Here is a 15,000-nt window from a genome sequence, read left to right on the forward strand (position 1 = left end):
CTCATCACACACATAGAGGTGGTGTACTTGTCTTAGAAGGGCCTCAGGGATGAATGTGTGCGTGTATGTGTGTGTATATTTTTATATATATATATATATATATATATATATATATATATATATATATATATATATATATATATATATATAATACACATCATCTAAAAGTACAGTGATGCATTCAACCAGACATATTGTCATCCTTAGTGCTACCACATCAAGAGATGATTCTCTCTCGTTATATTTAGCTGTTACACTGTCTGTTTTTATGCAGCTTGCAGGTGAGACAAAAACGGATGAGAAACCATAAAACGTTTGATGCTTAAGGATGTTTCTGTGCTGCACGTTCAAAAACAAACAAACAAAAAAAAAAAACCAGCCCAAACAGGAACAGATATCATTTGCTCTTCTAGTTCCGTTTCACAAAAGGGCTTTCAGGTTTCTTTAAGGAGAACACATACGACTTAAAAATCCACACGCTAACAAAACTATCTAAGGGATAAAGCACAACTGGGTGTGCTGTTGCAGGAAAATAATCAGCGATCACTACAAAGATGTTTATTTTCCCCAATAAGAGCCGATCCCAAGCCACTTACTACTCGTACAACACGGCAATTTACCAGTGATTGCGATTTTCCTACATCGATACATGATCATACTTTTAAAAACATTTTTTATTCATGTATAGTTACTTTTAACGTTGTGGAACGTCCACAATACAAGTTAGTTCCCGTTATCGCTTACATTACAGCAGCTAGCCGTTCCCTCAGCAGTCTCTCTCGAAGATCGAATCTCCGCCCTGAAGACTTTCCCGAAGTGGAAAACCGACAGACGGTTACAGAGCACCGACACTGGAGACTCCTTCCATAAACGGTAAATAATTATCCCGTCTCGATAAGCTTCACCGTGTCGACGATTATACGTTTTCTTTGTTGAATAAATGCAGTTTATCATTGGCCTTCGATTTTGTTGAGCATCCATCATACAAGTCCAGAGAATGAGCCGTTACTACAGGAAGTCCTCGACACTTTAGTGGAACATGTATCACCAGAACAGCTTTATTTATTTATTTATTTTTTAAATGTTGCATTGCCTCTGATTATGCCATCTTGATGATCTCGCAGCAGAATGATTACATAACAGTGTTTGAGAGGAAACATATTCTCTTAGGCAAACTTTTTTTTTTTTTTTTTGGGTTTGTTTTTGACAATATTTTAGACGGAAACCCCTAGATGGAGCTAACAAAGTCTGACTGGCTGTTAGTGGTTGGCCAAAGGGCACAGTGCCCAATCTGCCTCAGCTCAGGTGCCAAGCAGATGTCAGACACAATAACGCCTCCTTCAATGCCTCGGTGTCTCTTTTCCACCCCTTCTTCCGCTGTCTAGGACACATCACAGAGATAACAGAGTAAGCAAAGGACGAGCGTGTCTCCACAGCCTTGGTAGGAGCGAGTTTCTGGACGTAAACGTGCCAAAAATAAACTGGAAAGACACTGAATACAGTTTGGAAGCTATTGTGCATTTGTTTATCGCATGATGGTCTCCCAGGTTAATCTAATCTAAACTCAAATGTGTTCCTTGTCTGAATTAAAAATTTCACAAAGTAATCAAGAAAAATATTTATACTTCATATGCTTAAATAAATGACAATCTTTGCAACAAAGTACATTTACTCGATTTAGATAATTTGCTTCATTCCTATTAATTAGTCTGATGATTAGATTCATTGTGCCGTCATTGATCGGATTTCCAAAATCTGCTTAAGCTCTACCTAATGGTTTGCAGACCGGTGACGCTAATTTCCACCCAGATAACGATCGAGCTCAATACTTTCAGAGTACAAGGACAAGTACAAACCTATCAGCTAAACCATCTTATTAGTCACTTGGGGCCATTTTGTTTTCTCACTTTCGACCGAAATCAGATCCAGATGTGCACAGGTATTCTAGGACTTAATGTCTGATTTTTTATTTTTAATTTTAGTTCTCCAGATGTCGAGGCATTGTTTGAACACCCTATTATTTTTGTTTAATTAAGAGGACGGACTACCTATCCTGTTATACAAACAACCGTATACAGACTTAGGATAGACAAAAATATATTGAGATTTGAACTTTAAAACAGTTTAAAAATGTTGAAAAAGGATTCTACCTTATAGCTGGGGAAAAAAAATAATAAAATAAATAAATTGCATCTGCACCAGCTTCGAAAAATCAGTCCTCGACTTGTCAGACTGGATTAAGCTGAGGTGCTGTGGTCAAACGCAACATGACATTTGGAGTCCCGAGGGTTCAGTTTTGTCTGAAACCTCCCTGACTGACCCAGAAAGATGATACAGATTGCTGAATGTTGGCGCGCTCTGTGTTGGATAACGCAAGCTATATTTAGCAGAGAACGGTATCGGCATTAAAGTGTGGTCACACCAAACTTTTTACAAGTGAAATCACATTCATATGACATATGATCATCAAAAAGTTTTACATTTCAGTGAGAAAAAAAAAAAAAAAAAAAGCTTGGTGACATGTGCAACATCAACCAAAAGCACAGCTCTCATGAACTCTGGAAAGGAGATCGGTTATATTACAGTATAGAAGATCCGAAATAAAAGAAGTGCCAGTATTAGCAGTGTACAGGTAGGAGGTGTAATGTAATATAATACCGTCTGAGCCATTTAAAAAAATATATATAACAAATATTCCATTAAAAGAAAGGATACATACTCTTTAGGGTTGGTGGGTAAACTAGCAGATTTGTGTGCATGCAAGTCTTGACTTGGTACTGCTAAATTCATTTCAGAAAGGCTGAACAGCATGAGAACAGATGTTAAAACCGGAATGGATATCACTAGCCACAGATAAGATGCTACGTCGGCAACTCTTTCTCGGGTACGTCCAATTCGCGAAGGGAAGCCGACTGCAAATATAAACAACGCCACGGCACAAAGGCAAGTGTAGCTTTCCTTTTAAAATTTAACAAACAAAACGCATTACTTTTGACCGAGCTGGCTTTGGTCTGAATGGTAATGATTTAGAGCTGTGGCTTCAAAACGAGCATGTCCACGGGCGAAACAGGAAGTGGAGCACTTGGTTCTGATATATTCGCATTCCCTTTCCTGGAGGGCATTCCTGCTTACTCAGAGAGAGAGACAGAGAGAGAGAGAGAGAGAGCGCGAAAGAGAGCAAGAGAGAGAGAAAGAAAGAGAGCAAGAGAGAGAGAGAAAGAGAGAGAGCAAGAGAGAGAGCAAGAGAGCGTGCAAGAGAGAAAGAGTGAAAGAGAGCGAAAGAAAGAGTGCGAGAGAAAGAGAGGGTGAAAGAGTGAGAGAGCAAGAAAGAGAGCGAGAGAGAGCGCGAGAAAGAGCGAGAGAGAATGAGAGCGAAAGAGAGAGGGAGAAAGAGTGCGAAAGAGAGCGTGAGAGCGAAAGAGTGCAAAAGAGAGAAAGAGAGAGAGCGAGTGAGAGTGCGAAAGAGAGAGTGCGAGAGAAAGAGCGTGAAAGAGAGCGAGAGAGCAAGAAAGAGCGCGAGAAAGAATGCGAGAATGAGCGAGAGAGAATGAGATCGAAAGAGAGAAAGAGAGCGCGAGAGCGAAAGAGTGAAAGAGAGAATGAAAGAGCGAAAGAGAAGGAGGGAGAGCGAGCGAGAGAGAAAGAGACAGAGAAAGAGAGCGAGAGAGAGAAAAAGAGAGCGAGAGAGTACGAGAGAGAGAAAGAGAGAACGAGAGAGTGCGAGAGAGAGAGAGAGAGCACTATCTGTGTGTCGGTTCAAGTACATTTTCCATTAGCTGTTAGCGCCAGGTGTGAGATAACAGTAAACAAATCATTGGCTCGCAACAGATAAACAGAAATGTGTAGCATGTAAGCACGCACTAGACAAATGCACACGCGAGTACAAGCAAACACAGGGGCTGAATTGCTTTCAGCAAGACTAGCGAGTCAGGCTAAAAGAAAATAGGCCACTGTATATCGTCAGCGTTTATTGAACAAATGACTCGGGACTGGGGCATACTTCATTACTGGGATTATGGATCGTTTCCTGTTGGTAAGTGCTTGGGGGAAAACAAATGTGAAGCCACACAGGGGCTTTTCCCCCTTTGGAAGGATACGGAGCTCCAGAGCTGCGGTGGTGAAGGGTGCGTTTTAGCTGGACTTTCCTGTGCTACTTCCTGTCCAGATGCAAGCTTAGTCTAGAAGGTTTCACCTTCACTGGTTCATAAAATAACATTTTCAGTCACCACTTTGGATGCGATTTACCTACTTAAAGAAAGGGCGTGTGCGTTTAATAAGCCCCGACACCGAGTGCACTGGATGAGCTCGTGTGAACCGGCGTGTCTATCTTATCACACGGTTGCTGGTGGAGAAGCGATGCGGGGTGATTTATGGATGGAGACAACGATGATAAATTATTCATCAGTTCGGAGGAAGAAAACAGGCAACACGAAATGCTGAGCTTCTGACAGACCCGCTGAGTTTCACGAGGCGCGACAACAGATTTCCTCACCGGTCCAGTAACCTCGGGTAACAGAGTTCAACGAGTGTGTTTACTTCCTGACCATCATGCTTACGGACTTCAAGAAGGCCCAACTGGGTCGTTTCATATATACACAAGAAGATCTCAGAGCAACCCAAAGAGGAATAAAGTGTAGTCTCTTAGGGGGGAAAATAAAACACACTACATGGCCAAAAGTTTGAGAAGATTTTATCCCAAGTTTGCCATACAAGGAATTGCGAAAGGTCTGAAAACATGTATTCGTTCTTCACCACTGATGGAATAAAAGCGTTCTTCGTCTGCACCCTGCTGTACATCATGAGATGTTCTTTACAAAGGGATTTTTATATGAAGCATTATTTCATCAAACAGATCTGCAGCGTTGGCGAGATCTGGCTGAGTTTATAAAAGGCATAAACTACTGAAAAGTGTCCTGATTTAGATCAAAGTTCATCTCCTCAACATGAAATTGAGCACCAAAAAAAAAAAAACCCCCCAAAAAAAACACGCTTGCACTGTTTAACAGACATTTCTCGCTCTTTCCCTACATCCCAAAACAGCACTTCATCTAAATATAGAACTAACGACAGTCACTCAAAAACTAATGGTGTGATCGTTCTCCATCAATTAGTCCATCCATCACTTCTGATTGGACTCGAGTGCGATCGTGCAGCCTATTATCGGCTCCCCTCAGCAGAGGACCGTCACAGCACACAGCCGAGGCCTGTGGGTAAATCTGGCCCACTAAAAAAAAAAAAAAGGGCACAGATTCACGTGTGCTTGTACAAAATGCTTTTCCATTTCTGGGTGAAGTGACCTTGCTGAGCTCCATTAAATATCCCTCCATATTGCCATACTCGACCTTGATTGGTTCTCCAAACTCCAACACTTCTGAATACCACAGGAAGGACTGAACATGCGCACGTCTCATTGTGGATATTATTATGGATTCACCAACCGCTTTATAAGGAAGACATGCAGACCTGAAATGATCTGATCGTTTAGATCGTGTGGCAGCGGTGTAATGCATAAACTCCTGCAGATACAGGGTAAGAGCTTCAGTCAACGTTCCTATCAAACATCAGAATGTCCGTGGCGTGGTTGTTGGAGCCAGAAACACTGGGTTGAGTATTTCAGAAACTGCTGACCTCCTGCGTTGACCAGACTAGTCTAAACTGACAGGGAGACGACAAATGATCAGTCTTTACAACCGTGATGAGCAGAAAAGCATCTCAGAACGCACAAGACGCCACGCGCCGAGGCGGACGGACTACACCAGCAGGAGACCGCATCGGTTTCCGGTCCTGTCTGCCAAGAACAGGAAATTGAGGCTACATCGGACACGGGTTTATACCGAAACTGGACGGGTGAAGAAACGCGATGCTGTTTCCCCGATCATTGACTATCCACCATCGCCCGCCTTGGATTCCCGTTTCCGGCTGACGAGAGGAACCGGACGTGGTCTTCTGCTGTCGTAGGTTCCACATCCGCCTCAAGGTTGTGCGTCCTGAGCTGATTTTCTGCTCGCAGGTGGACGGGTGTTTCTAATAAACGGGTTCACGAGTGAAAGTAGAACTCGATGAGCTCAGTAGTATTTGCAGTGAAAAATAACTGAAAGTAACAGGTGCAGCTGCAGACAAGATGCACCATGGACACCCTTAAAATGTCACCATGTCATTATACGCATTTCAGAACAATACGAAAACACACCGGATGCGATTTTACTCACTTTGGTATAATCTGCTTTCCTGCATTTGACCGATTTCTTTTAGGGCTCTGTTTATTTGAAGCAAGTATTTGTTTATTTTAGGCGTCTTCTGTGAGATCCTTTAAGCCCCTCCTCATCCATAACCGTGCATCAGGCTCGGTTTACCGTGCGTAGCTCGGCCCTACGTGACTTTTTATCCGGCAGCCCGGAGCCGCACCGCAACTGCGGGTTCAGGACGAGATCTCCTCGTGTATATTAATAAACAGCGTTTTGAAATAAATCTGAGAGTTCGTATGAACTGTTTGAATTCGGAAATTGAATTGAACTTCTCCAAAAGACGGTTCACATGAGTACTTATTGGAGAAGTTAGAAGAAAAAACAAACAAACAAACGAACAAAAAAAAAAAACCCAGTTCAGAGTTCTATCGGAAGATAAAAGAAAAGAAGGTCGTACTTCTAAAACTGTCTCTATAAAGCCATTATATTCGGGAATGATAAAGGATTACAAAACTTATATAAGACAGACATGACCTGTACTTTAGAGTTTTTATCATACTGTTTTTTTTGGTTTTTTTTTAGCCCATATCTTGTCTGGTTATTTATTCTCATGACCCACCGAATGTATTGGCTGTCTCACAAGAATAAAGCATGACTACCACCATAGTCACAAGTTGTAGTGCAGTATCTACACAAAGAAAATCTCTAATGAAGTATTGGCTCATAAAGAATGAGTCATCAAAAGGATGGATGAACTGTAATGCCCTTTTTTTTTTTTCGAAATGCAACAGGTTTTTTTTTTGTTTTTTTTTTGGTTCACAAAGGAGGAGAAGAAAAAAAAAAACCAAGCCAATGAAAGAGAACGCTCTAACCCTTTCACCCCTCCAGCTTGGCAGAAAGTATGTGGCTGCCAAGGGGAAAAGAAGCAGCAGCAGATCAACCAGATGTAGAGCGAGCATGGTACTGGCCTGGAGGAAGGAAACCGAACGCACAAACTCAGCAGGCTGGATCAAGTTGCCTTTAGGCACTAGTGAAGAGCTAGTGAAGCATGGCCAGGAAGCATGCATTAAACAAAAGAACAAAAGGCGGATGATATTATAGTCGAGAAGCCAGCGGAGGCGAGACGACTCGACGTCTGCCTCAAACCCCGTTTCACAAAATGAAGCTTTAGATGTTAATGTGACACAGCGTGCACAATGTCATCTAGCACGCAGGTTCAAATGGAGAAAAGCAATTTAAGGGAGCACAACACACACACACACACAACTGTCTTGTAGTCTGGCACGCTCAACGGATTTATCGCTGCTTGTAGCTCAGGGCTAGCTGATGTTGCTCAGAAGACGTGGCCTTTTAATTGCTTTCCGCAGGGTCGTGGCATGCTAAGCACAAGTCAAGGAGGAAAAGCAAAATCCTCCCAATCAAGAGGACATCAGAATGTGAAAAGAAATCTGGCTTTGGTATGTAGGCCTCTTTTCATCTTTAGACGTGATCACTCGCTCACTATTATTCGTTCACACACACACACTACAGCATTAAACGGCAATGTGTTTCCAAATGGTGTCTTTGGAATGGAGGAGTCTGGTCCAGTTTCAGACAATTCTCCATTTAAAACACAGCGTTGATCTTATGAGTCTGAGCAAGGGGGGCGGGCGGGCAGCAAACCGCGTTGGATCCCAACCCTCCCGTAAAGTGTAACGTAAGAACAAAGTCGCTAAATTATTTCTACTTCATCTCAGTAGGTGGTTTCGAAGTGGTCCCTATATCTTCTGGATGAAATTTAAAAAAAAAAAAAAAAAAAAAAACCTCTGCGTGAAAGTAGGCATCATAATTATGTCGGCGGCTGGATTTGATTTCGTGTTGTTCTTTGGTTCCTGACATCAAATAACAGGAAAACCACTTTTCCACAGCTTTTTAACCACATAAAATAAACAACCCAGCTGCAAATTGCGCAGTCCTGCCCAATCAGCAAGAACGCCGTGCACCAGAACACTGCGTAATGACCCTGATTCTCTGACCCGCCCGAAGTTTACAGGCCATTACTAAAGCATCGAGAATGCAACCCTGTGGACTTCCCGAGAGGAGAGACAGCTCGCTGATAAGAGAGAAAGCCGTGTCTTTCTTAAGAGGACTCGGGCAGGATGAACTTATCCCAGCTGGAGGTCTTCACCTTGCTAAACGATAGGAGGTAGGCGAGAGGGAGAAAGAAAACAGGCAGGTTTATCAGTCGTCCAACGGCAATAAAGGAGAGTGAGAAGATAAAGCCGTCAGTCTCTCGCTCTCTTTCTCGCACACACATACACACAGAGAGAGATAAAGTAAAGAGGATGATGGGCTTTGTTTTGAGCGAACCAGGGAGTAAAAAGGAGGGAAAAAAAGAAGACAGAAAAATATCTTGGCTTATTGACAGAACACTCCTGATGATAAAACCAGTAATCTTTTGCCACCCGAAGAATTTCAATCACAAGTCTGTCAGTCTGCTCATCCAGCTGAGCCAGATTGTTTTGTTTTATTTCATTTTATAGCTCTGACTTCATTCCAGTTGGTTCCTCTGATGTTGCAATTATTCACATAGGATTAACCTTCCGCCCTCCTTCCTGACTTCAAGCCCGAGCTCCTATAAAAGCTACCTAATGCTTTTTAATGTCAAACGTTCGCTTGATGTGTTTCAAAAGATCCTGGCCAAGAGCCACTGAGGAGGCTTCTGAAGCCAAACATCGTGTCGCGGGGTTAATTACGTTCCCGACACAGACACCGGGGGTCGGCAATTAGAGGAAACCGCGTTCTTGATGTCGGGTTTTGATTAGCGACGCTTCGGTGTAGAACACCACGACGACGAGCCATTCTCGGCCTCCGTCTACACAAACAGAGATTTTCTTCTGGTCATCCTGCCCTTAGCGCTGATATGAAAGAACCCGTCTTGCTATTAAACCTCCATCTCGCCCATCAAAAAAAGTCAGGGGGCAATTATGAGGAAAATAATGAAGTAAGCAAATTGCCCTCGAATGATTAAACTGTCGTGACCAATCAATAACAGAACCGTGATGACATACACGGAGGTGCCAAACTGAATGTGGAAGGACGCCGTTAGGACTGGTCAGACCTATTTGGTCGACAGGTGCTCCAGTAAGTGGTTTTGTCATGGCCGTGTGACCTCTGATCTCAATCAGGCGCCTCCCCCCCCCCACACTCCCGACCACCAATCGTGACATAATACAGCTACAATAACTAGCGGTCTGGGGTTTAGCGTAAATCAAATAACGGACCAAGAAGCCCAGCGTGAAATCGTGTGGATCGGGTAACGTGCCTGCTAGGCTTGGTCACGAGGGCTGTGGATGTGACTGGAGCGAGGGATTTAGGGCAACACCCTGGAACAGATGAATAAACAAAGGATTTATGTGAAAGATAAAACAGCTGTATGTTTGTTATCTAGGGACTAGCTGCATTCCCATGTGTTGTGCAGCCAGGATCAAAAAATTCCTCAAATAATTGGGCTGATTTTTCCACGCCGTCCCCTCCGGCTCGCTCGGCCTTTTGTCCTGTGCGGCTCGTCGTGCAATTATTATTTCAATCATGTCAGACCTCGTACAAAATTCTGCCAAACGGAGGAACTCTGGCCGGATGTAATACACGGTTGGCTGCCTCTTATTTCATCTGTGCCTTGATGCGAATGCACGGCGGCAGGCCAGTGAAGAGACTGAAGCCCTTCAGGAAGTGCAAGTCCTCCGTTCAGCGTAATAATGGTTTCGTTTCCAGAAATGGTTCAAACGTCTTCTTAGAACGTACAAGTACGTGTGTGAAGGCTTTCGGCTGTCCAGGACATTTTCAACGACTAATAATAAAGGCAACTCGACCCTTGGTGAAATCTGTGGCGTTTCAGAAGACCATTTGAAAGAAAGAAAACCATCCTCCAGGCTTGTCTTAAGCCCGCTCTGTCTTGATGAAAACATCTGCAATTCCAACACTCACTATATTGCCATATATAAGAAATCCAGTGCTAGATCACAGCCAGTGATAGAACTATACCCGTTCGGTTAAGGATCACTGACCAAAGACTTTTATTCGTTTCATTTTGAAATGGTTAAAATGGTTTCTCCTGCTATAATGTAAGTGAAAACAGGAACTGACTTGTTTAAGATCCATTAATACAGGGGTTCCCAAACTTCTCCAGGGCAAGGCCCCCAAAATGGTATTAACATTTGACCGAGGCCCCTCTTTCACAAGATGTCTTTAAAACACATTAAAAATACAGACTTCTGAATATATCCCCCTTTTTTTTTATTATTAATAATTGCATCTTACATCACATTAGGAATTCATTGTGTGTGTGTGTGTGTGTGTGTGTGTGTGTGTTGTCATCTGAGAGTGAGAAAGAGAAAACATACTAGTGGGAGGATGGTGGCTCCGACCAAATTGTTGAGGCCCCCCGGGCGCCCCCTTAAGGGGGCCGAGCCCCCACTTTGAAAACCACTGCATTAATAGATTAAAAATTGGAATCATTGGCGAACTACAGTGGTATAAGAGGAGTAAAACACTGAGAGGTGCCGTCATAGCACATAAAATTAGTCAACTTTGAGGTCATCAGAGTAACTCGATCACTGAATATTTTCCTAGAACAGCACCCCATCGTGTTTCGTTCCTTATTTTAGTATTCGACATGATGTCCCAGAAGTCTCCATACATACGGGACTATGTTTACCAGCACCACGTCGGTCGTGTCTTCGTCAGTGGATGTTGGCGGACGTCCGCTTCTCGGTCGGTCCGTAACACTTCCGGTCTCTTTGAATTTGTAAATAAGTTTGGTAACAGTGTCTCGTGTGTGTGTGTGCGTTTGTGTGATGTTCTCGCCATGTTTCCTGTTCTTCTTTTATCAAAGGCGTTCTTAAAACAAATGTATATGATAAACTACGTATGAAATATTTTGGAAGACATTTTAAAAAAATCAAAAAAATAAATAAGTGTTAATTTCCTCCCTACGTATGGAGACTTTACGGGACCCCCTGTAGTATGAGCGACTGCATTGGGTATCTGTTCCCCATTCATAACCCAGTGTTAACTGTATTCCTAATAATACAAAAAAATACCACCACAATGTCATAACATCTGTACCTACTTCTGTTTCTCGAACGAGAAAGTGAAGTGCTACGAACGGGTTGGGAAAGTTCAGAATGCTTACCTCCGCCACCACCGAGGAGACTGGAGTTTGCTGTTAAGGAGACAAAAGAGAGGAAAAAAGACACACAAAAAAAAAAATATCAGTGAATGGTCTGGAGAACAATTTAAAGAGAAAACACTTTACCTCGAAGAGGACACCATTGTTCAGATGAAAGCAGACACAGACCTTGAAGGTCAAGCACACTCTAAAGGGAGATTTATTCATCGTGCAGTTATTCTGAAGCACAAGCATGCAAGCAGCTGCACTCCACCAACACCCTCCGCTGCTGTGCCTTTCGGATGACGGCGAGTCGACCGTCTGCGTGAGTCTGAGCAGATGCTGCGAGGGCCGGGCAGCACTTTGATGCTACGTTTCTGATCTCTTGTGCCGAGGAAAGGGGCTGAGGGTCACAAGTTTGCCTGTCATACTTCTCTCACATGCACGATAACGTGACTAGAAAGAGCCGGGGCGAAAACCCTGCTCCTGTGTCTCACCTCTCTAAACCTAATAACCGCTATCAGCTTCACAAACACCCTTTAATTCTGAACGCCGTGTCAGGAACGCCGCATTACCACTACACACACACAAAAAAAATAAAAATCCCCCTGGTTCCAAGTTAAAGGGAAGGCAACATGAAGAAAGGGTTTGATTGAAAAACACAGGCTCTTGGTGTCAGCTCTAGATTGATTAAAGGGGGATTTTCAACACAAAAAAAAAAAAAAAAAAAAAATTTCCACTGTTAATTTGGACACTGTAGAAAAGGAAAAAAAAAGTCAAGCAGACATGTTCTCAAACGTGCAGTTCACACAAAGTGCAGTCTACGTGAACATTAATCACAATTAGTACAGTAGCATTTGAGCGAAAAAATAAACACGCAAATGATCAAAGTCTTATTCTGTTGTGACGGAAGAGGGACGTTAATGGAACATTTATGGGCCAGAAATGTGAGCCAGTATTGATTGAGCTCATTTTTCACAAAGGGGAGGACAAAAAAAACCAAAAAACACCACCACCACCACCACACACACACACACACACACACACACACACACACACACACACACCTTGAAGCATGTTTTTGGATGTACAGCAGTGTGCGACAGTTTACAGTGTTAGAAGTGTGTGCGTGGGCGGAAGGACAAAAGCATTAGTTTTTCTTCTGTTGATATAGACGTACATTTCTTCAAGCACTTTGTTGTGCAAACACTAAATAGAAGTGGAAAAAAAAAAAAAAAAAAAAAAAAGGTTTAAAAGCTTCCAGCTGGCATGGTTAATATCTGGACTGTGTGTGTGTGTGTGTGTGTGTGTAATTTCTTTTTCCTGCATTCAGCATTTTGCTCATTTTAGACCCCTTTTATGGCAGTCGCCTCTGTCCAAACGTCTAGACGCGCTCTGCATTGTCAATCAGAATTAAATCTGACTGAGAGTAAATCATATAATAATAGAAAGAGAGTAAAACGTACCGTGTGCTACAAAGTACTGGGCATTAATATACTTCAGCTGCAGTATATTAGAAGTGCGGGTGTTCAGCTGTCACAGGGAAGAGGAATTCGCTCGTGCTATAATCGCGACTCGAAAGGGTGTTATTATGTTTTTGGGGTCAAGGAATTTTCAATGGAGGTTTTCCAGTGAAGGAATAATTCGCTCCAGGACTACATCCTTGTATCCATATTTTATATATATATATATATATATATATATATATATATATATATATATATATATATATATATATATATATATATATATCCACACAGTTCCAATGTATTCACACTAGCGAGCGACATTTTTCTATGAGCGGAAACCGCGATTTCGGAGACTCTATACAAATTAGCTCTGACATGCTAAAGCGGCAAATCCAAACCACCGATTCCCCGGACCGATGTTTTTGACTTCCCGGCTTACAACTTTAGTTCGTACCTGCAGTTAGCTCCTATTTGATGTGTTTGACGCTTAAAGAACAATTTAAATGGAAGGAAAACGGTACAAAAATGGTATCGTTTTATACGGCCACGTCTAAACCTGTGGTTAAACGTGTATACAGACCTTGTGAAGCAAAACAAAGCTTGGAAGGAAGTAGTCGAGATCGCTAGTACATCTGGTGTGTGTATGTAACCAAGTAGCGCTAGCTTGCTTCGCTAATCCCCCAGTGAAACTTTATAATAAATAAACGACTCGGTATGATGTTTTTTGTCTCATTCGTTTAACTGGGTTTTCTTCATCTACTTTTAGGACTCGTGTGAAAATGTCCGATGTTTTAGGTCCGTATTTATGCAGGTATATCGAAAACACCACTGTGGTTTTTACAAGCAATATATAGCTACAAGCATTTCTCATCAAAACTTTAAAATAAATAAATAAATAAGACACAAGAGACAAACTATGAATGATTTCTTTCCTGCTAGTGTCAATGCAGGGTTACTAAACAAATGGATGGTGCCATTGTGTAGTTAAGTGGCACTGCAGCACAGCTGACATTATGGATATCCGCTTCATCTGGTCCGCTAAAAGTCAGCGTCTCAAAAGCACAGGAGCTAATCAATTCGACACCATCGAGAGGGACGCGGCGACATGCAGGACGCCCAAGCCCAGACGAGAAAGGCAGCTTTCTTTAATGGTATGCGCTCATCCAACAGAGCTGGAGAGGCATATCTCATCTCGGCAGGGACTTTGGTAAATGTGTTCGCCTGCAAGGCAGAACAGAAATCTTGCGCCTGGGTTGTTTTATTTCTTTTCTTTTAATATTCCTCTCCCTGTGTGCTGTGAGTCACACCGAGCCACTCCTTTCATCTTTCCCCTTTATTCCCTTTCTTTTAGTCCCCCCCCTCAAAGTGTCATGTGCACACATCTCTTACCTCCACAGAGGGCAAAAACAAAACCGAGCCCTCTGCAATTGATATCAAGGGAGGCATTCGAGGCCTTGAAATAACTGGGGACGATTCCTTATCTAACAGCAGGGAGAAGGGGAACAAATGAGGAACAGCTGTATAAGAAATAAAAGAGACGAGGAAAAGAGTGACCTGCACATTTTCACAAGTTGAAGAAAATAAGAGAAGAATTTAGAGAGAGGTGAAGAATGCCTTAGAACTAGCGCTTGGGGAAACTGGCAACTCGCAGGCTGATCTGAAGTGACAGCGTCCAGGTTGGCCAGAGTTGGAAACTAAACAGAAATTATACCATAATGAAGTTTTGATAGTGGAGATTAATCACGAAGTACACCAGCTCACCGCCTGCTTCGATCTGTGGATATTGGGCCCTTGGGAGAACTCTGGACTTGTGCTTCCAGCTCCTTCTATCCAGTACAAGTACCCAGCACTATGGTGTAGCAGGGTACATTAACAGGCCTGTGAGGAAATTATTATTATTTCCACTGCCAGGTAACCCAAGTCAAAGTTAAGAGCCTGATTTTGGTTACCCTTCTTGTCAGGCTACCAAGAATACCAAATATGGACATAATGCTGAAAGCAGAAATAGTGCAGGCCATTGACTGGTCGAACGTAATCAATACATACGCGACATGAGCCGTCACTGGAGTCAGACACCAGCTAGGTAGAATCGTTAATATTGAAATTGGGGCTCCAGACTGATCAAATGCAGACATGATAGTCATGAGCAGTTGAGGGTTAAGGGCCTTGCTCTAGTGGTGCTGAGATTTGAACTCAT

The 15,000-nt window shown here is 42.7% G+C and overlaps 1 protein-coding gene across 3 annotated transcripts in view; it reads right to left on the reverse strand.

The window, feature by feature from the left end:
* The window catches only part of macrod2 (mono-ADP ribosylhydrolase 2), a 608,780-nt gene that overhangs the window by 438,407 nt on the left and 155,373 nt on the right, over nt 1–15,000 (reverse strand). For all 3 annotated transcript variants that reach the window (XM_053620436.1, XM_053620435.1, XM_053620434.1), the window contains exon 4: nt 11,359–11,388. In XM_053620436.1, coding sequence (XP_053476411.1) covers nt 11,359–11,388 — 30 coding nt within the window. The remainder of the gene's footprint in view (nt 1–11,358; nt 11,389–15,000) is intronic.

Source organism: Ictalurus furcatus, chromosome 3 (genome assembly GCF_023375685.1).
Source record: "Ictalurus furcatus strain D&B chromosome 3, Billie_1.0, whole genome shotgun sequence".
NCBI lineage: Eukaryota > Metazoa > Chordata > Actinopteri > Siluriformes > Ictaluridae > Ictalurus > Ictalurus furcatus.